Source organism: Dioscorea cayenensis, chromosome 3, assembly GCF_009730915.1.
Source record: "Dioscorea cayenensis subsp. rotundata cultivar TDr96_F1 chromosome 3, TDr96_F1_v2_PseudoChromosome.rev07_lg8_w22 25.fasta, whole genome shotgun sequence".
Classification (NCBI taxonomy): Eukaryota; Viridiplantae; Streptophyta; class Magnoliopsida; order Dioscoreales; family Dioscoreaceae; genus Dioscorea; species Dioscorea cayenensis.
Window position 1 is genome coordinate 1,015,452 of NC_052473.1, and position 26,226 is coordinate 1,041,677.

Sequence of the window (26,226 nt, forward strand, 5' to 3'; positions counted from 1 at the left end):
AAAGGCCCATATTGAGACCCAGTATACAATATCTTGTCTCTCTAAAAACAGTTGTGACAGATTAATACCATAGACAGTGAATGCATATCACATACATCCAAAGATGATATATTAAGAACTATAATCCCATGATGATAAATTTCTTCTGCTATGTGACTTTGAAAAGCTAAAAAATACTTCAGCTACTCCCAAAAGAAAGCTCATATTGAGACTCAGTATACAATATCTTGTCTCTATAAACTGTTGTAACCATTATCTATAAAAATTAAAAAATAATTTTCAAAATAAATAACTATTATATATATAACCAATGAGCAACTCTCCCGCCAAAAAACGATGCGACCAAACGACGGCGATGAACTCGCCCGATCCCTCGCCCACTTCATCGTCTCCGGCGCCGTGCACCGCCTCTCCTCCCTTCGCCACCTCGTCGGAATCCTCTCTCTTTCGCCCAACCTCCCCTCCTCCCTCTCCCTCTCCCTTCCTCTCGCTCTCCACTACTTCCACCTTCTCCCCTCCTCCACCACCTTCCTCTTCAACCTCCTCATACGCGCCTTCTCCCGGAGCCACCACCCCCACCTCTCCCTTTCCCTCTTCTCCTCCCTCCTCCGTTCCGCCGCCCTCCCCGACCGCTTCACCTTCCCCTCCCTCGCCGTCTCCCACGCCTCCCGCAACGCACCCCGAGAAGGCCACCAATCCCACTCTCATATCATAAAAAATGGCTTTGATTCCGATCTCTACGTGATCAACACTCTTATCTTCATGTACTCTGCTTTTCGTGACATGAAATCTTCTCGGAAAGTCTTCGACTTTGGGTTTCAGGTTGTCGATGTTGTCTCTTGGAACAGTGTTATTGATGGGTATGTGAAATCTGGGGCCTTGGATAATGCCAGGAAGTTGTTTGATGAAATGCCTGTGAGAAATGAGGTATCTTGGAGTGCGATTATTTCTGGCTATGTTGGTAAGGGGGAGTTGGATGTTGCCAGGTTTTTGTTTGATAGAATGCCGATGATTGGAAGGAATGTTGTGACATGGAATTCGATGGTATCGGGTTTTGCTCGGCATGGGTTGGTATCGTTGGCACGGGAGTTATTCGATCAAATGCCGGTAAGAAATGTTGTGTCTTGGAATTCGATGGTTTCTGGGTATGCAATGAATGGGGAGATGACAGCGGCAAGGGAGTTATTTGAGGCAATGCCGGAAAAGGATTTGGTTTCGTGGAGCTGCATGATATCGGGTTATGTGCATACAAATCAACATGCCGAGGCGTTAGAATTGTTCAAGAGAATGCAAACGGAGAGTGATGCTAGGCCGAATGAAGTAACCATGGTCAGTGTGCTCTCAGCTTGTGCGCATCTTTCGGCATTGGATCAAGGGAAGTGGATACATGCATACATTGACAAGAACCATATGATATTAGAGGATGATAATAATCTTGGAGCTGCCTTGATTGATATGTATGCCAAGTGCGGTAGTTTGGAAACGGGTGTTGAGCTTTTCCGAACTATGGATAGGAAGAATGTGTCTTCATGGAATGCTCTGATTGCAGGGATGGCTATCAATGGTACCGCTGTTGAGTCTCTTGATGCTTTTGAGAGAATGCAGGAATCAGGGGTCCGGCCGAATGACATAACATTTTTGGGTGTGTTGACAGCTTGTACACATGGAGGGTTAGTAGTTGAGGGCCGCCGATATTTTGAGAGCATGTCAAAGGACTATGGAATAGAGCCGGAGATGAAACATTATGGATGTATGATTGATCTTTTAGGCAGAGCAGGATTGCTAGAAGAGGCGGAACGAATCATTAGAAGCATGCCGATGAAAGCAGATGTGATGGTACTGGGTGCTTTGCTTGGAGCTTGCAGGATTCATAAAAACATTGAAGTTGCTGATAGAATACGGAATGAATTCCTCGAATTGAAATCCCGGCAAGCTGGCTGCCATGTTTTACTGTCTAACATCTATGCTGCGGCGGGAAGGTGGAGCGATGCGTCTCGCATGAGAAGCTTATTGAAAGAGAAAGGTATTAAGAAGGAACCGGGGTCTAGTTCTGTTGAATTGGATGGAGTAGTGTATGAGTTTGTTGCCGGAGATCGGTCTCATCCGGAGGCTGACTCGATATATTCTTGGTTGGATAAAATGAGTGGGAAATTGAGAGCCCACGGGTATTCGCCGGCAACAGAGGACGTGTTACTTGACCTGGATGAAGAAGACAAAGAGACATGGCTATCTTGCCACAGTGAGAAGCTGGCTTTGGCATTTGCTTTGTCGAGAGCTGCTCCTCCATCGACGATAAGAATCGTCAAGAATCTAAGGATTTGCAGGGACTGCCATTCATTTGTGACTCATGTTTCCAGATTATTTTCTCATGAAATTCTTGTTCGAGATCGAATTCGTTTCCACCAGTTTCAAAAATGGCTCTTGTTCTTGCAATGATTACTGGTAACTCTGTGCTCTGGATATGTACCATCTTCACAGTACATGATTCGTAAGTCTTGTTTATTCCCTCACAATGATGAGGTTGTAACAAACACATGTTGATGTACACAATTTGCATCAATACATGATATACAGCTGATTTCAAGATTAGATTGAATTTCATCAATACATTACAGGGTAAATACATGTAGAAAGATGAGAATCTTTACTTCATGCTTAAAACATAAATTAGCCGAACAGAAATACAGAGTTCATATGAATAGATAAATTGGTCGTTATCTAGTATGCAATCCTTAAGACTGGATCCATGATAATCTCCATGGTTTGTTTGTTCGTCAGAAAGTGATCTTCAATTAGACTGGAGGTGTTTCCGGATTTTTTGTTGCCGATGCTACTAATCCTGCCAAAGAAGGCAACTTTTTTTCTGCATGTGAGCTTCCGGACGCTCCAGAGTCCGTCTTCTGCAACTGTGACTCAGCACCGGGAACACTCGGTCCATTTTTACCACCCAAGAATGAACCTTTCCCTGACCGCTTTCGCTTTCTCACATCCTCTGCCCATCCATGCAGTGTTGTTCTTAATTGTGCCGCAAATATCGCTTGTTTAAACATGTCGCCCATCTTCATATCGCATAAATCAATCGATTAGAACAATGTTCGAGACAGAAAGAACGAAAGAGAGGTCGTATGCTTACCTGAGTGACAATTGCATACAAAGGAAGGGTACTATAACTGCAAAGCACTTGAATGAGCACTCTGCCAAATAATGCATAATTTATTAGTTATAAAAAGTACGAATTTCTTGAACCTAAAATGTCGAAACATGAAGCAAAGTGGAGTTTTGATGATTACCCGATAACAAGTCGGGGGATTATATAATTTAATTTTTCCATGATGCACGAGTTGAATCCATACGTGCTCTGAAAATTTTCTCAGTATCAGTTTGCACCATACATCTTGTATTGAAGTGATTTGATTGAAATTTTAATTACCCATATCCAGAAGAAAAACGCCATCTCGAAGGAGTTCTGGAACAAGATGAAGTGAATCAAGTAAAGAACAATTCCCGGTCTCCGGAACCAAAAATGGTGATCTGAAGGCTTCACTCTTTGTGCTTCCTTATCAGCTGCTCCTTGAGCCAATTTTGTAATGATGTACTCTAATTTTGCACCGACAGCGAGTAGCAGCTGCGATTTCTCTAAGTTACTCGTTAATAACAATTAGCACTTGTGAAAATAAAATGGAATTTGGTAAATAAGACTTACAATCAAAGGCAAGAAGGATAACCAGAAATATGTGTGCCATCCTGCAGGAAACATCAATATATCAAAATTAGATCAACCAAAATGAGTATTTTTCTTTTTCATAGAAAAAAAAATTATCTACATCAACGTACCATTCACATTGAGCAATAGAAACAGGACGACGAAAAGCCACAAGTACCAGCTGCGGGTAAAGGAATTCGGAACAATGCAACATAAATAATAAAATGTAAAAAAATTTCTGCATTTTTACAGATATTACTTACCTTATACCGACAACAATCTTGAAAGTCATCCTCAAGAGCTCGCATCATGTATCTGTGGAAGTCGAAGTTTGGGTTTGAACTGCAGTGTTTCTGAAAATCAGTAAGACCGGGAATTAATTCAAATAACATTTTCATGTGAGACTATAAAAGCCGAATCTTGAAAACAATAATCAGGATTACTACCATGATGAATCCTGATCGAAGTGCTTTGTAGTCTGATTTTGTCACAGAGGCATAAAACTGCTTGAAAAATGACATCTGAAACAATAATAAGACAGAATTAGCACCACATTTATAGACATGCTTATGGGCACTTTGACAGAATTACCAAAACAAGGGAGATCATAAAAAGACAATTTAGCAACTCACCATCCCACTTATAACAACCGACTTTCTCCAAAATCCCATTGCCCGCTCCTTGACAAACTCATTTTCAGCAGGAGCATTTAGATTTTTATTAGTCGTCACTGCAAACAAAAAGTCAATGCAAAACAATGATAACAAAATTTTAGAAAATTAAAAGAGAGTAATATACAAAGGTCATTACCATCTTCTTGCTTTGAATTCTCTTTCTTAATAGCCTCTTCCCAATGTTTCCATCTTCTAATCTGTAAAAGATTACCATTCATAGTTTTACACCCTACACAAAAAATGTAAACCATATTTACCGACATAATGATAACCATATGCACCTACTTTAGCTCCTCCAAGAACCATTGTTGTGGCACAGAAGACAACATGGACGACTGCGAGCACAAAAATAAAGATGTGGAGATGGTGCAGCGATTCAAGAGATAATAATGGAACTTTCCCCTGTAGTTTGGTAAATAAAAATTACTGTTTACTGAAAAAATAAGCTAATAATGCAATTGCATCAGTAAAGGAACACAACAAAACTTACTTTACTCAGGCAAAGAGAAGAACCAGAACCTTCAGACAAAAGCCTCCTCTTGTTTAGTGTATTTCCAAGAGAGAAGTGCTCTCCGTGATGAGTCTCTTGCTCGGTGTCGAATCCCTTCTCTATTTTGCATGGAAGCATAATAGATACAGCTCTCGGAGGAACACAGATATTGCTGATCAAACCTTGGAAGACAGTTAACATAAGGGAGATGAAACCGAGAAGCATCAATTCTGCATGTAAATACGAGCAAAAGATAATTTATATTCAGTAAACAATGGCATCGATAAATAGTATAAGTAAAAAAAAAAAGGAAGGGGTGTTAAACCAAATAATGACTTCATCAAAAGAAAAGTCTAATTACTTTTCTACTCAATTGACAGAAATGACAAACTGGAAGAAATCATTTGAATTAACAACCTCCAATTTAATCAACTTAAACAATAATGGACAAATCAAAAGTAAATACAATAAATAGTAAATCCCCAAAACCATGCATAATCAGTGCCCACCTTCTTTTAATTTCTGCAAAGCCTCAAACAGTGCATCCAGCCGTCGGTGTTTCAGAAACTGAAAAAAAAATTATTAAGAACTAATTAAGAGATTATTGAAGAAACAAAGCATCAAGCATCGCATTCCGTTTTTAGTAGTATTGATTAATTTTACAAAAATGAAGGTTTTCAATCTGCTCATAAAATGAAAAGCAAAAATAAAAGAAGATTTACATGCAATTTTTTTCATTGAGCACTTGTAAACCATCTATAAAGAGAAACACAAAAAAGGTGATACATTTATGTGAAGCATAAAGTTTAAGTGCCACTTCATTTATTACTCATTATCAAAGACCAAAATTTCTTTTCAACCTTCTAATTTATATCAATTTCTTCCTTTTTTTTTATCCTAATTCCACAAAAATAAACCATCAAATTCAGCTCAATTTCAATCACTGATTTGTGCCCACAGGGCCTTCTAATTAGGGTTCATCCACAGACATCCTTCATGAGTCCACAAGAACCATGACAAAGCTTTTGCAACCAATCAAACAACAAATCAAGTCAAGTGAACAGTAAAACAAAAAACACTATTACAACCCCACATACTAAAAAAAGTAGGAAGCTTTTAGCCAAATTGGATTCTTTAGCAACTAAAACAAACCAGACAGAAAAGTAAACCCCTAGAATTAGTTTGGCAAAATCAACAAACACCCTTGCAACACATCAAACTCAAAAAGCTGAAAACTTTCAAGCCAAAATGGTTGAAGAAACAAAAATGGAGCTAAGAGATTGTACCTCTCCAAGGTAATGGAGGCCACGCTCTGCACAAAGAGAGATGAGAACAATGATAGTGCAAACAGTGGCAACAACCCAAGTGGGAGTGTATTTGAGAGTATCCAACATCTCTGAACTAGGAACAACAGCCATGACTATTGGCTGCCACCAAACTCAAGCTCTGAAACTCCAACAATGGCAACACTTCAAAGTGAGTGTAAAATCAACAGAGGAAGATCTTGGGAATCTCAGCAATGGCAGCATCTCACTCTCCAACCCCTTCTGTTTTTTTCTGCCATTTTTGTTCTTGTTTTTTGGTAGTGTGTTTTTATTGATGCAAGAAGATAAAGTAGAGCTCAGGTATGTGTGATACACAGTGATATAAGGGTACAAAAGTCAAATACTTTGGGAATTAGTGCTCAAAAGCATATCGTGTAAACAAGTCTTCACTTTTTTTTTTGTTAAACCTAAATAAAAATAAAATCTATAATTAATTTAATTATTATATGCAAATTGTTTGCATGTATCCCATTCATATTGTAATTACTAGTTTGCTCTTGTAACAAATATATATGTGTATACTTTTGAGTGTTGTACATATATATATAGCCTTAGATGTTATAATTACTAATTTGCCCTTGTACAATCTGTATATATACATACCTCTCAGATGTTGTAATTACTAATTTGCTATGTGTTGACAGCTGCCTATGGTCTTGTTCTGATTTTTGGTATTTGATTTTTTATTTGTGGTATTGGGTTGTTTGGTTTGAGAACTGCACCCTGTGGTTGTTTTATTTTTTTCTCTGTCTATTCTTTTTCTTGTTTGTATTTGTCCTTATTTGTATATTCTTCATTGTTTAATACATTTGTGGCTTATTTATTTTTTTAAAAAAATTATTAATTTACTGGTGAAACAACTATGGCAATTTTTTAATAAAATTTTTAGTGTGAACTACTCTTTTATTTGTTTTTAGATTGTGTTCATTACATGGATATCAACTTTTTCAAGTTATATATAAAATAAACCTGCTAAATTTGTACACCATCACTTGTGGGTATATATATATATATATATATATATTAATAATCATTCCAAAACAGATATATTTATCTATACTTAAAAACTAATTTAAAAAATTTATGAGAAGTTAGATTAAATTGGACTTTATACTCTTTTAGAAATCCAATAGACAAGAGTGAAGGGTATTTTGGTCCTTTTAAGAAAAATTTCTTATTAAAAAACTATATATAAACAATTTATAAAGGTATATAAATAAATATGGTTGTTATGAAGGGCGAGTAAGAAATGTGAGGTTTTTAATATATGAATGAAATTTTATAATAAAAACAAATTAGATTAAAGAAAAATTGAAAAAAAATATATTATATTTTAATTTTAATTATATTTTAAAACTTTAAATATCAAAAAATAAAATAAAAACCAAAGCCACTTAACTCAATTGGTTAGAGCCACTAAAATAAATTTCTCGTGTGGCGTGCAGAGTGGTGAGGGTCAGAATCCTTACTGTGAAAAATTAACTCACAAATAATATCACAACCAACTTATATACCATAAAAATAAATGCTTGTGGCTCTTTAAAAAAAAAATTAATAAAAAAATAAAATGAAATATATTGAATGGGTACAGTTTTACCTTTTTTTTATAAAAAAAATATGTTGATTACGTGTATTGGCATTGTTCCACATTAGCAAGTCAATTATCCTTTGATGGGTTGGGCTCCAATCCATTATATCTCTATTGATTACTTTTCAATACAAACATGAACGTTTGCCGTATATCATATATGTTTTTAATGGATAGGATTCAACTGTTTCCTTTTTTTTTCTTTTTATGTTTATTTGAGAAAGAATAGATCATATATATATATATATATATATATATATATATATATATATATATATATATCTATAACATTGAAATTGCATTTAAAAAATAAATAAATAAAGTTTGTTGCAATGGTTACGAAAGATAAAAATAAAATAAAATAAAAATTTTAAATATAAAATTGATCCAATTATTACATAAAATAATAAAAATTATTTTTAAATTAAAAAAATAAAAATAAAAAAAACAGAATTGGCAGAAAATAAAGTTTGTTTTTGTAAAATAAGAATTTAATAAATATAAAAATAAATAACAAAGAAAATAGTTAAATTCTGGCCATTGAAAGTATTTATGTATGATAAATGGTAAATATCCATGCTTGTATTGCAAAATAATGAATGGAGATGTAATGGACAAGCAGGGACCCTCCCTTGTCTATAGGCATGCATAGAATGTTCATGTGACGTCTTTGCCGAGGAGGTAAATTCGAACATCACCTCATAGAGATTGAGAGCATATTTGTGTTGAAATATTAATTCTACGCTTGCGCACAGCCTTCAACGCGGTTTCTCCACTTTGTCCCAAAAAAAACTAAGATTAGATAATTGCATTTAATTATCATAAAATCTAAATATCCACACCACTATGTTGCATGATTATTAATTTATTATATTTTTGTCACATATAATTATACATATACTTAACACATAAATATTATCTATAATACAAGTAATTGAAATCTTGAAATTTTTTTATTGAAATATTGTTTGAAAAAGATGCAGAAATAAAATAAAATAAAATTCTTTACCACAAATTTTTTTTGACAATAAGGCAATGGGATTTTTAAGGATATAAACAAGGTTTATTCTTAATAAATAATATGAAGATGCTATGCACACTCATATATGTTAAATGAATTAAATAATTGTCTTTTGACTTGATATTTCTTTTTATGTCTCCAAAATTAGAAATCCAAAGCCAAAGTTAATAAGTTTGAGTAATTTTATTTTCTCAAAAAAGAAAATGGAGCAATTTTATATTTTTAATATTTTCATTTTCTTTTGACATTTTTAGCCATTTCCTTTTTTTTTTTTCTTCTATTTATTTTTATTTTTATTTTTTGTGGCTAAGGATATTTGGCTTGGTGTACCAAGAGGGCAAACCATGTGAGTGCATATGAGTTGAAAGTTGGCACTAGGGATTGATGAATCACATCACATTATGAATTTATTGTTAATACAATTAATGTGATTAAATGTGACATGATTAATCTTACATCTTTAAAAGTAAATGTCATTGGCTAATAAAATTATTAAAAAAATGGATTAGTAATTACTAATAAATATCTTAAGAGTATATAACTAATAAAAAAACTATAGCAAACATCCAAAACACACTTTGGAAAGTTTAGACTTACCAAAAGTTAAGATTGTTTAAAATCAAAGTGAGGTTGTGAGTAGTAAGTGTTAATTACAAATATAATAATGATTTAATAAAAGAATCGATTAGGTAAGTGCTATCAATCCGAAACAAATTAATAAGAGACAAGTAATTAGTGGGAGAAACACATTAAGTTTAGAAAATGGATTAAATCAAGAATGCATGTGATTAGTCACTTCCTAAACGACATTTATTTTTGGAGGGACATATTGGCAATAAATGTTTGATCCAACAACTATGGTTGATTAGATTGCCATATGGGTATCATTAAGGGAGGTGATTAATTTACTGGACGTGCCCTCAATAATATATTGACAATAAATGTTTGAAGCGATTACATAAATGCTTGAAGTGCCACGTGGACATGCAGGATTGTAGAGAGGTTCGTTTGGTTTATGAAATATTAAATTACTATATATGATTATTACAAGGTGTTTCATTGCCATGTTTGAAATGGGAATGAGCAATCAATGAGTCTAACCCCTTATGTGGGTGTGCATGCATGGGAGTGTGAGAGGCATGGGTAAGGAATAAAATCATGAGTCATAGTTAATCACAATGCCCCTAAATTTAAGAGGATTCTTCATTCCTCCATGATAACCTAAAAATAAAATAATACTTCTGCCCTTGCATTAAAGCCATGTTTTCTATTTAACTATTTTTTTAATTTAAAATTATTTTTTTTTTACATTCATTTTTTAACATTCAATTGTTAATATCAAAGTATAAAATTTTTTAAATTAGCAATTTAATTTTTATAGAAAACCCCTTAATTTTAATATATTATTAATGCCGATAATTAATAACTAATTAATTATCCCAATGAACTATTAAAATTAAATATTTGTTTATAATAATTAAATAATTTTAATAATTCAATATTTTAAAAAATAGTTAAAACTTAAAAAACCAATTATTGTATGTATAGTAATATTTATTTGCATAAGGGGCATAAGAGTTATTTTATCATTTTTTTTAATTTACTTTTCTTATACCTAATGCACTATTCTCATGATCTTTTACAACCAAATATAGTTTTTATTCCCATCCTTTTCCATTCATCCCATTTTTATTCCTTCTCCAATTCTCTCAATTCTATTCCTTGCAATCAAATGCTCCTTTAATGATATAATTCTTAGAACATATTGATGGGAATATGTACAATTTTAATTTGTTTAATTGACAAGATAGTGGTTGTTATGTAATATTGTCTTATTTGATTAGTTATGAATCTTTCATTGCAAATTGTTATTTTACTAAAATATTCTTGCAAATATATCAACGTTAATAATATTTTGAAGTAAATATCAAAATTGTTTAGTAATAAATATTTGTCATGATTAAAAATAAAAATTTGATTTTAATATGGTTAATTTTTTATTAATATTAATTACCTCAACTTTATTTATTTTTAAAAACTATAATTTTTTCCTCTTACTTTATATTTGAAAAAAAAAAATTATATTTGAAAAAATTAATCTCAAATGATTTGTTTTCATCTAAACATTTGAATGAATATATTTTCATATATATAAAAAATATATCTAGTTTCAAAATAAGTTGCTAAAGCATTATAGAAGTAATTAAATACATTCTATCACAATTTTTTCAAAAATACAATCAAATTTTTTTAGAAAGATGATATTTTTGAGATTTTGTTAAATTTGAAAGGTATAACGAGAAAAAATTCACATTCAGTTAGGAATGTGACATTACCACCTATTGAGTTGGTAATCACATTCCCGGTACATTCCTAATAATATTGAATTGGCATGGTTATCATATTCCAGAAAATATGATATATATTTTATATAACTAAACTAGGTAATATAAAATTACCTAGTCCACATTTTAGGGTAATCCAATATTAACCCTAACCAAACACCCCCATGGTTGATTAGATTGGCATATGGATATCATTAAGGGAGGTGATTAATTTAAACATATAGATAAATTATATATATATATATATATATACATTGAATGATGGTATTAAGTTTTTTTTTTAATGAATGTGATAAGCACATATACAATTAGAGTATATACATAGGAGACATTGATGATTTCACCCATGCACCCCCGCAAGACCGACATGGGGATTGGATTGCAAACTCACAACCACAACCGGGGACGTACTTTTGGCACCACTGTGTTTGGTTGATTTTGAACCTAGACAATGAATGTTTCACAAACCAGGCTGATACACTCCTAGCGTATACACTGTAAGTGCACAAATTGTAAGAAATAGTAAAATGTACCCTAAGGGTAGTAGGGTAGTCGAATCCACAGAAACCGATGTTTTTAATACTAATTCACCCTGTATTATCTAGCCGACTCAATCGAGGGATGTATAACATAGTTCAATAACAAAACAATTGGGGGTCAAAATTACAAAATTATTCAAGATAAATAAAATGAAATTTCATGTCTACAAAGATAATGAAAATGGTGAATCAACTAGCTTGTAGTCAACTTTTATTCAACAATCCCTGCTACACTACCCACCATTCTATTGTTTCTTGATTTAAAAAAATGAAAACAAACTCATGAGCTCAACTACCCATTAAACAACCACTAAAAATATTGGGATCATGTAAATGTAAAAACAAATTTGAAAACGAATACAACCGATGTAACATAGTAAACATTTCAATAATATTACAAAAAAGTCAAAGTAATTTAATGGAAATACAATCTATCAAATAGTCAAAAATATATGTTTACCAAATTTACAATAGCAAAACCAAAATATTATAGTTTATTAATTTGTTTAGACTCGATGAATTAAGTCAAAAATCCAGAAGTCATTTGTTTACTTTCGGTGGCTTGAATAAGAATATTTAGAGGTTGTTAATCTTCACTGATGGAACCGTGCGAAACTATAGTTTTTTTTTTTTACAAAATTTCATGATGATATGGTTATGTAACCCCAAATGACAAGATTGGTGCATATATAGTTTATTTGAGGACTGCGGACAATCATAACAAAGTATCTATTGTTTTAGACATTAATAAAATGCACAAGTTGCAGGAAATATTAGATACATGTATATATATCAGAATATAATTCAAAAATTTTCAAACATTCATTGAAGCAAGAATACAAAAATTCGCATAATCCCAATTTTCAGTGTATAAAAATAATCCAATTATTTTAATATTTAGTATTTAATTAGTAAATTGTAAAATAACAAATAATTGAATAATTGAACAATTAAATAACTCAATATATATGTGTATATATATAATAACCATAATTTTAAAGAATAATTCAAGGAATAATTAAATGATAAATAATTGACACATAATTATTCAAAATAAATAAGTGAGATTAATTAGAATGATAATTTCGGAAGTGCCAACAACTAAAATTTATAACTGTATACCATAATTTATAGGCGGTTACTTATTTAGTACTTGTTAAATTTCTAAAACTCAACTTGAACCCCAAATCAACCATCCGTAAAAATGTCTTATATATTGACATAAAATTATCTCTAATCACTTAGCAAATAATTCTAATATTTTGCAACCACAAAATCAACATGCAAACTATAATGCAGTTGAATAGGTGAGCCCTCAAGAAAATTTTCGTAAAATTTTGATAGTATTAAATATGGTGGGAGAAAGGGGCTTAGAATCAATAATTAGCTACAGCAAATGCTTCTGTACACACACAATGGCTGCAAAAGTTGCCTGGCCAGAAAGGAGAATAGCAGCGAAAAATTTCAAGATGGAAAAAAATAGATGAATGACCATGCAGGATAACACAGGATATAATCATCACAATCTCTCTCTAGGGGTCAGACAGAGAGATGCAACAGCAAAGCCATGAATAAAGTGTAAACAACATACTTTTTAGTGTAATCCCATCAAATAATTTTATTTTCTTATGCAACATAATCTAGAAGATCTTATTCCATAGATAAGCTGTTGAAAGAATGTATTATTATTATTATTATTATTATTATTATTATTATTATTATTAATTTTTACTTGTAATTATTGAATTTACAATTAGATTTGGTGTTTAATTCATTTTTATTTTCATATTTTAGCTATAATGAGGACATATAAATTAACATGATCAAATTTGAGGCGATTTGAGAGCTAATTTTAGAAGAAGCATAGAGTTTTTTCAGGATAACTTAGGGTCGGACTTATAGTACTATTATGGGCGAGCATTGTAGTACGTAGTATAATATTCATGTCACTATAGCAAATCACTATTATGAGCATTATTATTATGGGTGTAACACCTAACCAAAAGAGACTATGGGTGCTATTACATTTGTTGTTATGGCCGTATGCACTAGACAATAAAGACCTCTACTGCCATAAGAACTTTTGATTTTTGAGTTATAAAAGCCCATAAACTAAGGCTTTTGGGGGATATTTTTCTCTATTCTTTGGCTCTCCCTTTGGACGGTGATTTAGAGGGTCTCTACTACATATCTTCTCCGGAGGAAGAAAGCAAAAGTGAGAGATTAGACGAAAGTTCAGAGCTTTAAGAGAGTTGTTGGTGGAGAGATCTTGGTGGTGATTTGGGGAATCTTCGAAGAACTTCATCCATTGATTTAAAGATATTGTGAGCTTTGAAAGAGTTTTATTATTCTCTTATGTATTTTTTTTCTTTTATTCTCCAATAATGGAGAATTAATTTTTATAGTATTTTGGCATAGATAAACTTTAGGATTTATTTATTTTGAGACTTGGTTGTGAACTTTCAATCTTTTATTGACTTTTATATAATGCATCATCTTAATTTAGATTCAATTGTATGTTTTTTATTGTCTTGAATTCTATTGTTGCGAGAGTCAGGAATTTTCACATGTGATGTATGTGAATGATGATCGAGAGGTCCACCATGTATAGGCATAATGCGATTAAAAGGAAACATTAGTTTACCTAGAAATTGGGTAATTTGGGATTGAGATTTCTCTCCATGTGCTTCTTCTGAGTGAGTTAACATTAGGGTTTTCTTTGCGTAATGCAATCACAGGAAGCCAGCTTAAGGAAGAGATTCTAATTTTACTTTGTATGTGATTAGTAATAATTTCTTTGAGAGAAAGATTGTCTAGTCTTTTGAATCTATGCTTTCTCTTAAAAAAGAGTTCATAGAGTGTATTGCGGTCATAGGATAGTCTGTATCAGCTATGTATGAGACCAGTTACTACTTTATCTTGAGAAAGAGGTTAGTATGTATTACGAACTCTCTCGGTCTAATCGATTTTGCACTCATTCGACACACCTCCAATACCTCATTATAACCTTATAAAAAGTCTATGTCCAGGCACCTTTGTCTCATGCTTAATTTGCCCCTTATCAGTTCCCATCATTAATTTTATTTTAGTAGCATTGCCTTTGTACAAATTTGCTCACTGACTCTTGCTTTAGGCTTAATAATAGGATGAATGTTAGTACTAATATTTACTAGTTTCTCATGAGATCGACAACTCTGTCTTTTAAGCATACTATATTATTTGATCGGTATGTGCATTATGTTTCATAGGTGACATTAATCTCTATCATTCACTACCTATCCGGAGAAAATGAAAACATAAAGGTTCTTTGACATGTTATAACTTACAACAAGCTATTAATTGACTTTCTGGTAGGATATCTTTATATATATATATATATGTATAAGCACACACTTTAATCGAAGCTAGTTCCAATTAATGCTGTGAGCTTGCTAACACTATAATATATGTAAAATTTTCGCTTGTTTAAATTTTGTTTCTCCACTAACAACAAATCAAGACTAAGTAATGATATACTTTACTATATAAAGACCCATCATGTCCATAGCTTTTGAGCATTTAGGCCATCAATTAACATGCAATATCCCTGAATTCACAGGACATATATTGGAGACTTAAATCTCACGTAGAAATAAGTAAAGCAAGCAAGATGCTTAAAAAAAAACCAAAAACAAGAAACAACATCTAATTTCTATAACAAGATCTAATCATAGAAATTTACCAAGAACTTCATAGATCTAAAATACTAACATATCAGAAGAAGAAAAACTTGGTTTATAAGTTGATCTAGAACCATCATCCCTCTTCCTCACACAGCCAACAAGCATCCAGAAAAATTAGAACCAGCCAATTTTTGTTCTGCATTTAAACCAGTGTCTGCAGATATATACACAAACACTTCATGACCCAAATTTGCAAAATATGAAAATCTTGGTATAATTTTAATATTTATTATTTTATAAAGTCATATATATATACTAACATTTAATTATGATTTTCAACGCTTCTGAGCAAGAAGCATGTAGATTTCTGTTACCATGCATGTTTGGAGGGAAAAGTGTTGGTGTTGAGGTGGTGCCGTGATTGAAGCTCGGTGCAGCGCGTTCGTCATCCAAGTCGTGGGAAGCATAGTGGATCTCTGAACTGGAGCATGACGGCGGCATGGATCGAGGATACGCAGCATGGAGTGAAGGAAAGGCTGGGCATGGTTGCTCAGGAGCAATGTTTTTAAAACCGGACCGGATAGCGAACCGGTCTCATATTTGGGTCACGGGTCAGTCGGTTCAACCGGATGACCCGTTTTGGTCTGGACCGGACGACGCTATAAATAAATAATTATCTTAAATATTATATATATGAATATATATATACATATAATAACAAACTTTATTATATTTTTTTAATCATAATTATCTTAAATATTTATTTTAATATCATTATGATTTTTATCAAAAATGGTTGAAGATTCAAATAATTAATCTAGATAAAGCAACAAATACAATTCCCCTAATTATGTGAGGATGAGACAAGGCATGATTCAAAAACAAAAACTAGAACTAAGTATGATTAATTTAATTCTCATATTTCGATCATCATTACCATTAAAAATAAAAAGTATAAAAATAAAAATAAATCCTAAATGATCTATACCTCTTAAACAATTTACAAGTTTCTTTTTTTATTTTCTCATACCTCTAAACCCAAAGTTCCCAAAAATCCAAATAATATTTTTCAACAAATCAAGACTCAAAGAGTATCATGAAATAAAGAAAAAAAAAGAGCCAATTCATGCCCCTAAGTCCTTTCTTAAAACAAAAACAAAAAACAAAGAAAAACAAAAACAAAAACAAAACAAAAATAAAAATTGAAAACCGGTTCCATCCGGTTTTGGTCCGACCGACGGTTCACCGGGTTTGGCGGGTTTGACCGTCTCAAAATCGGTCAACATTAATTCTAAAACCGGACCGGCTATGGGCTCGGCTCCCGGTTTTTTTCCCGGTCCCGACCGGCCGTCCCGGTCCGGTTTTCAAAACATGGCTCAGGAGAAGCAAGAAGACTTTTCTTTTGAATTTTTGACTATCTTTTTATATAGTATCTGTGATAAGGATGCTGGCCAATCATGTTTAACTTAATGAATCATGCTGGCCAATCAGATGTATTTTAATGGCTTAAGTTAGCCAATTAGGTTGCTAGTAGTGTTATAACGTTTGGGTTTATTTTGACTATTAATAGTATGAAGACTGATAACTCATAGGTTAGATGAGCAAGTATTATTCATCTTTTCTCTCTTGACTTGTGTTGACTGAGAACCAGTGCTTCTTCTTCTCATCTTCTTCACAGGTTCTCATCTCTTCCTTTGTGCTTTTCTCTCCAGTAGGAGACACTGACGGAGGCTTGCCGGCATCGCGATCCTCAACAAAAATATCACTGAATATATATATATATGCATGCTGATGCAAAATCTAGAGCTTGGATTTAATTTATGAACGAGTAATCAAGATGCAACACGAACGCAAGAGTACATCACAATATATATATACATATTATATAATATATAAAATATATTAATTGCAGGCATTGATGGAACGTCCGTAGTGCATCCCACTTTTTACTATAGAATTTTTCATAAATGCAGTATTACTATTTAATTAAAGAGTATTAATTGTTGAATTGAATTCATAAATACAATATTACTATTTAATTGAAGGGTATTAATTGTTGAATTGAATTATAATTCAACGACTAACAACTGATGACCAATTTATGTAAATTTTAAATCTGAGAGTGGGCATAGAAGACACGCCTTCTATAATATATCCCATAACATAGACAACACTCTTACAACATTAACTTGCACATTCTATTAGAATAATATAATGTTTATCACCTTTTTTTAATTTAATTTCTTCCATCCTCATTCTTCATATATTATCAACACTACCAAAATATGCTCCAGCAACACACATGTGACTACTCATGCATGCATTCCATCTAAATTACAAGCATATCCACTCACAAATTAACAAGCTCGCCGAGCTTATTAACAACATCAATATCCTGTATTTAATCCAACACTTATAACATGGGAAATTTCTCAAGATATAAAGTAGTGACAAAAACAAATATTGAGAATACCTTTCTAACAATTGAATAAGATCATATACACAATCTCATAGTGCTGGGCTGGGTTCTGTACTATGTGACTCGGCACAACATGCTGCCCGCTCAGGCATGCCGACCGTTGTTGGCAGCCAGGCTATTGAGCAGACATTTTTTTTTTTAAATAAATGATAATTTAAATTTTCAAAATTTTCCATTCATGTACTTTAAATATAGTTATTTTTCTGTAGTAATATTTCTTTGGTTATCAACAGTTACTTAATTAGCCTATTAATTAGTACTGGGTACCTTACTTAAGGTTCTTATTTTGGAGGGGTTCTAAGATCAAGACAAGGTGTTTATCGCCTAGTGTCAAAAAATGTTTTTTAAGTTTTTTTCCTAATCTTTGCCTCAATTGAATTTTTAGTAATTATCCATGTCCTCTGTATGTGTATATCTTAGATTTTTAACTGAATGTTTAACTTTTTCATATTAAAATAATTTTATATTTACTTATTTAGGTTTTTAGATTTTTTTTTTTTTCTTATTTTGATATTTTCTGTTTTTATTTAATTTTAATATATATTTTACAATTTGTTTAAAGAGGTCTTCCTCCGTTCTGGCCCGACCCCGGTGTTACAAACACATGGGCCGTGCCTGCAAGCACGCCCACAAAGTCCCAAGGCCATACAGGACCGTACTAGCCAATCAAACATGCAGTCAAGAAAGCAACATGGACACAAGAGCGCATCACATCATCATCATCATCATCATCATCATCCCATGATACATATATCTCAGGCACATTAAACTGCATATTTTCATTACCAGCAGCATTGGGAATTAAACATACATATAATATATATATATATATATATATTACCGACTTCATACATATAACAACCACGGAAGACATGTACATAACTGGCGCATGCATGCATGGACGGCGAACGTAAAACAATGCTCTTATTATATATATATATATATATATCATCTAATAAGTGAACGTTAGCATCATCAGTTGGTGACTACCATGGAAATGTTTGCAGCCTTGGCTTCTTCTGCAGCTTTATTTGCAGGCAAAGCACCAAAGCTGGTGGCCTTAATAGTGGTCGAATAGCGATTTGGACCATAAATGACAACCTTCCCAATTTTTTCCAGGATGAGGACATAGTTGCCTTGCCCCGAGGAGGAGTCTCTCTTCCACACAACAACTTTCTTGTTGCTGTTCTTGTCATAAATGCTAATCTCACCATCAGTCTTGAAAGAGAGATAGCAGTTTCTGCCTAAATAGGCAGTGCCACTAGTCCAACATGGCTTTTGAGTGCCATCCAGCAGGACCAGGTCGCAGTCTTCCTGCATTTTGAACTTGTAGCTCCCAGCGGTCAGGGATTGCCCAGACTTGAGGGATTCTCCAGGGTAGAGTACGTCTCTGGCCATGCAGCAAAGAGGAGAAACAAGAAGCAGGACGAGGAAGAGGGAAGCAAATGCTTTAGGGATAGCCATAGTGCAATTAGACTGAAGTCACTGAACCCAACTGCAATGCATTACTCTTTTCTTTGCCCTTTATTTATAGATAGAAGAAATTCACGTCTCTTTTGTTTTTTTTTACTGCTCAACTGTTTCACTGCTGGTTAATTAATCGTTTACTAGCTAGTTTTCACACTAGAGTCCTCTGGCCTATGAATGGGTCCCTAGATTGGTCAGATCTGATGGGCTACTCAAATAGGGTGACTTACTGCACACTATGGCGTCAGGCCTTCGGTTAAGAATGACGTAGATCCCTGGATGACTTAAATCTGACGAGCAGCTTAAGCAAGTTGGTCGGTTGCACACTGAGCCTTGACAAAGGCGTCAGGTTTTGATTGAATGTGCCATGTAATGTAATGGATCTAGAATTAGTTCCGCAACTATTAATTTAAAGAAACATGTGTTGGAAATTAATTAGAGTACGCTGTACTTTCAACTAAGTATATAAATATGTCGTATTATAAAACTAGAATAAAATATTTAATTATGTTAGATTAAAAATAACGAAAACATAATTACTTACATCCAGATATAACAAATTAAACAATACATACATTTGAAGAAACTAATGACTTTACAATCTATCCGTTCTCTCCATTTACATCAAGGAAGCTGGGTATTCATAAGAACGTTAGATCGGGACTCTGGTATTGATCTACATATAATTTTTTCAATCAAATGATTAACTCCCACTTTATATTTTAAAGTAGATTATTATCCAAAATATCTATTATGATTAATATGAGGTTTAAATGATAATGTTATGAAGCACTATAGTTATTTAAATCTAATTTAAATGAACATGTTGTTTTGGGATGCCTACCGTCTATTTATATGCACAATAAATTAAGCTTTTATTGAGATACCGTCCGTGCGCGATTTGGGGGCTAGCCAGTTTTGCACTTTGCTCTGCGGTCTTCTGATCTATGCATGAATAATGGTATGTGTCCTCAGATGAATCAAACATGATGGCTCACTCTATAAATATGCTGGTTAGTTGCACACTGGGGTTTAATTTTCAATCGAAGATGATATGTAATGTACTCAGAATCAGAATTAGTATTACACTGGCTAATTATAGAACGTCATTTTATGACGTGAACCCCCCACTGTCACTGTACACACAACAAATGGTAGTAACTGTGGTGATAACTTCATCGTACTGATCAACCATGTTCATTTTGTTATCTGAAAACAAATGTGAAAGGGTTAGGCTGAGGCACATTGATAACTCTCAGTCTCTCATCCATATTTCTTGTCCCTTAGCGCTAGATTTTGGGACCGTCATGAAATACAGTTATTGTGGCCAACTACCCTGTTTTTCACATGGGGAAGTCTAAAGTTTAATTTATAAAGCATTTATTTTGGTTCCTCTACCCAGGCTGCCTGGATTTTAAGAGGTTGTCGGGAAGTTGCTCCTAGTTAACGAGCAGAGATGTTCGAGAGTTTTAAATACATAACTTTATTAGATAAAAAAAGAAATGGTAAAATAAATAAATTTTTATGAATTTTTTTTTATCATAATTATTATTTCTTTTACTCTTGATGGAACAATTAAGGTGAACGTTTATGATAAGTCAGAAGGATTATATTGGCAAGAGTGAAGCAATATATATTTTGTTACACTTGTGATCTCCTTTTATCCTTCATTGAGATAAAAGGAATCAATACAAGTCTTATTCATTATTATGTGGTTATGTCTTTTTATTAATTTTTTTACCCAAATATCATGTTCTTTTTTGGCCTTTTAGCTGGTTCACTGCCAGTTAATTCATTTACCATGATTTCTATAGCACATGTGGTGATAGGTTCCCCTTATCTACTCATATTTATTGTTATGTATTAAATTAAAATGTGAAAAGGATAGGGTTAATTACTCATTTTAATTTGTCCATGAACAATTGTTAACGAATTTCACGTGAATTAATTCAATTAATTCATTGTCAATTAACAAAACTATTTAACATCAGTTCCGAAGATAAGATTTTGTTTATAGTTAATACAAGGTACGAGGGAAATAAAAGTACAAAGAGCAAATAAAGTTAAAGTACAACATAATATATAGATAAACAGAGTGATCACTATGGTGGAGTACGGAGAAAAACAATGGGATAAATAAAAGACCAGAAGTAGATCTCCTAGTAGAGGCGGAGATGGGTCTTTCATTAGGGTTGCATTTGGTATATGGAAAAATACCCAATTTTTGTTCCATTTGGTATATGGAAAAATACCCAATTTTCCTTGGAAAATAACACATGGGAATGACTATCATATTTGGTAGAATTTTTTTGTTAAAAAGTAGCTTTAACATGTGAGACAAAATCCATCAAAATATTGGAAAGTCATTCCCTCGTGCAATGGTGGGAAAGTTGGTTTTTTCATGGGAATGGAAAGTTAATAATTTTTTTAAGACCAAAATACCCTCAATCATTTTCTAAAATTATTGAAATGCATAAATATTCAAATGAAAAATATTTAAATAAATAATATTATAAGAATACTTAATATTTTTAATATGTATTATTATTTTAAAAAATATTTAAAAAAAATTATTATTATTATTATTATTATTTAAAAACACATTATTATTTTATATATTAAAAATATTTTATACATTTTTAAAAAATATATTATTATTTTATATTATTAAACATTGTATTATTATTTATTATTTAAAAATATTTTATTTAAATATTTAATATTAAAATTTTTTTATGCATTTAAAAATATTTTATTATTATTTTTAATATTAAAAATTGATTGATAAGTTGTTGATAAGTAGAATAACACAAGGGCATTTATGTCATTATGCCAAAAAGATTCATATGAATATTTTTCCATACCAAACACGTATAGAAATTGTCACACCCACCCCTTCTACCGAGGTAAATGTGGCACCCATCAGTTAAAATTCCCTTTTTAATCGGGAAAGCCCGACACCTGCTTTTTAAACAAAATCGGGACCCTACAAATCACAATTTACAATTTTTTTCACCAAGTACATGTTCAAATACATAAATACAATAAATATAATCACTCTAATTTGCGAGTACAACCGCTACTAAGATCACAACAACAATAAATAGAAAGAAAGGAAGGGGGACCCACTGCGATCACTGGATTCAACCCCCGACTAGCTCTATACTCAATCGAGGCAATCTAGGGTCCCGCTCCTGCAGTTTCTAAAGACATTCGGTTGGTCGGGTGAGTGGCTTAATAATTTCAAATACTTAAATACGAGTATATATAAAGTATATAAATACCATCTGCTCAAATAATTTTTCCAACTTTTCCAAATAACGAATTCTAGCAAAAATACATTTTTTAAAGAACTTTTGAAACATAAATTCAACATAGATCAACATCAATTTGATTTTTCTCGAAAACACAAATTTTGTGAGATCATCGCCCTCATCACAATTCAAAAATAACATAAATCTCAAATTCAAAATACAAATGAATACCCAACACTCACCCAGAGATAACATGAGTCTAGAAAACTCTCTAAACCTTCGCCGTGGCTGGCTAGGTTCGAGCCGTCAAGAAACTCATGTCCCTATCGCTGACCCATCGGTTCACGGTCGGTGACTCCCGGCCACCCGATGAATATCCGGTCCGAGGGCTCTCCGCCTCCCACCGAGCCGGCCCTCGTAGAAATCAATACTCGGTCCACCACGCCACCTCTAAAGGTCGGGCCCGTGGGGACCCACTATCGCAGATGAGTCGGGCCTTAGCCCGCCGTCACCGTCCAAATCATCAAGTAGATACAGCAATAATACAATCGAGATAAATCATATCACAGCGTCTTTATCCAGGACAAGCATTCACAATACAATACATGCATAATACTAGAAAAGTCCAAATTCAGGGACACCATTCCTATACCAGGAATGAAAACCGGTCCCACAAATATTAGTCGGTAAAAACATTTTTAATACGGCGCACATGATTTCACAAATCATTCCAAATCAAAAGCATATGTAACCATCCAAAAATAAATACATGAATTGTATACTTAAATCACATATACATGTATTTCCACTATTCTACAAATACGTATAATTATACAAAAGCTGATGTATCAATACGGTTATCATGAACATCAATGGCAAACAAATATACGTATATTTCAACTATATATGAAATCAAACATGATAAAATGAAATACTTAAACATTTATTTCCAAAAATACTAGCTATTAAATAATTATTTCAAAATAATAATAATTAATCAATTATTTAAAAATAATAGCCACTACCAACTCACTCGGTGTCCTTGGGTTCCTTCCTAGGCCCGAACTCCCTCCCAAGCCCCTGAACAACACCCTAATGTAATAATATAATAAAAATAAATAACACATTTAAACCCAAAATAAAATACAATAAACAAAAATAGACTCTCTATTGGGCCCACTCACTCCAATCGGTTAAAACCCGACCTTGCATAATCCAACTGGATTTCAATTGCACTTAAACCAACTCAATTTAGGATAAACACTGCTGAATCAATCTGAACCAACCTTAATTCCACTGAACCAAGCTTAATTGCACTGGACCAAACTCAATTTCACTGAACCATCTTGAACCAACCCAATTCTTATTCAAAATCCATTGAACCAACTTGGTTCAGTCCAAAACCCTTAACCCAAAATCAACTGAACCAAACCCAAACCCAAACCCAAACCATCTCAACTTGATTTGATCAAGCCCAACTCAACCAAATCAATTTCAACTTGGTTTGATCTAACCAAAATCAATTTGGTTAAAACCCAACAAATCAATTCAACCATCATCATTACACCTTAATCATCATTATCATCACCTTAATCATCATTATCATCAACTTAATTAACCATCTCTTCATTTTTAACTCCTCAGTTCATCGTAGAAAACGATTGGAGAAGAAGATGAACAACACTCAGCTCTAGATTTTTCTCTCAATTAACTCTTCACATTTGAAATTCACTTTTTAGTCCCTCAAAACATAATTTCTTACAAACATGCTCTGAAAAAAACTCACAAATGGTCCCCTGAATTATAAAATAGTATTCTCAAAAGGTCCTTTAAAAATTATCCAATGGTTCCTGGATTATAGCACAATATTTCAAAAAGATCCCTTCATCTTACCTTTCAGTCCTTGGTTGCTAGAAACATTTTATATCAATCCTTTTCCTTTTACTCTTTAACCAAAAATCTTTTTAAAAACTTTTTACACTTAGGTCCTTATTCTTTTCCACTGGGGTTTCTCAACAAGATTACTCAGTAGAAAAATCTTCATCGTATCGTAGTAATACCCTCGAATATATTTTTCCAACGTGTATCCAAAGGTTCTGTGGTATTACAATCCTTCTTAAGAAAATTTCGTCCTCGAAATTTCCTTAGCATACATCAACTGATATCACTCGAATTTCACTTGTTCCAAACTGCTCTCTTGTTCCAAAATATGCTCAAGAGTAAATAACAATCATCGTGAAAGGATGTCCAAGTATCTCACGATGATCAAAGTGAACCCCGATTCCTTCTATACTGTGTTATACACTCGGTATACAAAACTCTTCCGATGTGTTACTCCGGCTTCCTCACTTACAAAAACTCATACTAATAAAATAATCTTGTATTTTCCACAATCCAGAAGAAAAGCAACTTCTTATTCACAAGTAGGAATACATCATACTGGAAAATCACAGTGTAGAATACAAAACATCTCAAGCACACAAACGATAATACAAAATGATTATTCCACTATTCACAAGTCCTCATACGCCTCATCGAACCTCATCCTTGTCTACGGTTCTATGTTCAACCTTTCCCTTGCTCCATCGCTCAACTCGCCCAGACCGTGAGTTAAGGATCTGCATGAGCATCATCATATGCAGTTGGAAACTCCTCAGAACTCCATACCTCCTTCTCAATTCTGGCATATGACTCTCGTCTAGGTGAAAACGTTCCATGTAGATATTCCTCAGCTCTGAAGCAACTATAGAGCTAAAATCTCTGGTATTCATGGTTACTACATAACGAGCTTGTGGGACATAAACATCAGTCATTGCTTGCTCTTGATTACCAGGAGCAATGACAGAACTAGAAGATGCTGAGGTAACAAGAGTAGAGCTAGAGGGTACTTGAGCAGCAATATGGGTTTCCATCTCTTCTTCCCTCATTCGTTCCTCCTCTCTCCTCCTCCTGCTCCTCCACTTCTCTTCTCCTGCTCTTCTTCTCTCTTTGCACGCTTCTTCCAGGAAATATCTCTACTCTTTCTATTATACCCTGAGGAGATCCTCGCCCCGACTCGTCTCAAACGCCTTGGTTCCATTACTCAAAAATCCTTAAGACACTCAAAAATTCCATCGATGAAAAATGCAAGTCCGATCTTCTCCTCTATTTAAACACAACTAAACTACACTTAGAGGAGCTGCCATAATTCATCCAAAGTCCGACAAATCAAACTCGAATCAATGTCACATCATAACACACCTTTTAAGAATCAATGCAAAAGGTGATAAAGAAGACTCGTTACTACGTGCTAATCTCCATATTCATAAGCACAGGTATGTCCAAAGTATCTTTCAAATCAAACTGCAAATCACTGTGTACCAGTCAACAAAGAAAATGCCAAATACCTTTCTTTGGCAACTTTAAGTTAACTTATTTTGGATAAAACCAATTCCAATAAATATCTCAACCAGTGATCAGGATCACAATGTGCTGCTCAGTTCTCTGCCTCAAATGACAAAACCTACTATCAACCTTATTCCCAATATGCAACTTAGGTTTTAACCAGATTGGAGACTCTTAATACTTCTACTGGGCCCTTAACTTTCTGTCTAATCACTACTAAACCTCTAAGTCTAGACATGACTTCTAAACTTAGGCTCAGATCACAACCCGTGATCTCTACCAACCAGGGATATCT

The 26,226-nt window shown here is 33.2% G+C and overlaps 3 protein-coding genes across 3 annotated transcripts; 1 reads left to right on the forward strand and 2 right to left on the reverse strand.

Annotated features, from left to right (window-relative positions):
• Positions 1-336: 336 nt before the first annotated feature.
• Positions 337-2,589, forward strand: LOC120255045 (pentatricopeptide repeat-containing protein At1g08070, chloroplastic-like). The gene has a single exon (XM_039262958.1). It carries the CDS (start codon positions 337-339, stop codon positions 2,434-2,436), a length of 2,100 nt encoding a protein of 699 aa, XP_039118892.1. The 3' UTR covers positions 2,437-2,589.
• Positions 2,570-6,479, reverse strand: LOC120257253 (MLO-like protein 13). The gene is given in 15 exon segments (XM_039264791.1): positions 2,570-3,059; positions 3,134-3,194; positions 3,291-3,358; positions 3,431-3,625; positions 3,704-3,744; positions 3,835-3,884; positions 3,967-3,989; positions 3,991-4,056; positions 4,150-4,224; positions 4,336-4,433; positions 4,514-4,574; positions 4,663-4,779; positions 4,868-5,097; positions 5,377-5,434; positions 6,154-6,479. Coding segments are annotated over 15 exon segments (1,542 nt in total). The 5' UTR covers positions 6,286-6,479; the 3' UTR covers positions 2,570-2,792.
• Positions 6,480-18,484: 12,005 nt separating this feature from the next.
• On the reverse strand, positions 18,485-19,290 carry LOC120255056 (mannose-specific lectin-like). The gene is made up of 2 exons (XM_039262965.1): positions 18,817-19,290; positions 18,485-18,595 (listed from the first exon to the last, which is right to left on the reverse strand). The coding sequence occupies exons 1-2, from the start codon at positions 19,288-19,290 to the stop codon at positions 18,485-18,487; spliced, it is 585 nt and encodes a 194-aa protein (XP_039118899.1).
• Positions 19,291-26,226: the final 6,936 nt, after the last annotated feature.

Coding starts and splice junctions, on each gene's coding strand:
- LOC120255045 (XM_039262958.1), top strand. CDS start 337: ATGCGACCAAACGACGGCGATGAACTCGCCCGATCCCTCGCCCACTTC.
- LOC120255056 (XM_039262965.1), bottom strand. CDS start 19,290: ATGGCTATCCCTAAAGCATTTGCTTCCCTCTTCCTCGTCCTGCTTCTT. Junction 18,596..18,816: donor AGGCTGCAAACATTTCCATG/GTAGTCACCAAC, acceptor GAAAATATGCAG/TTTAATGTGCCTGAGATATA.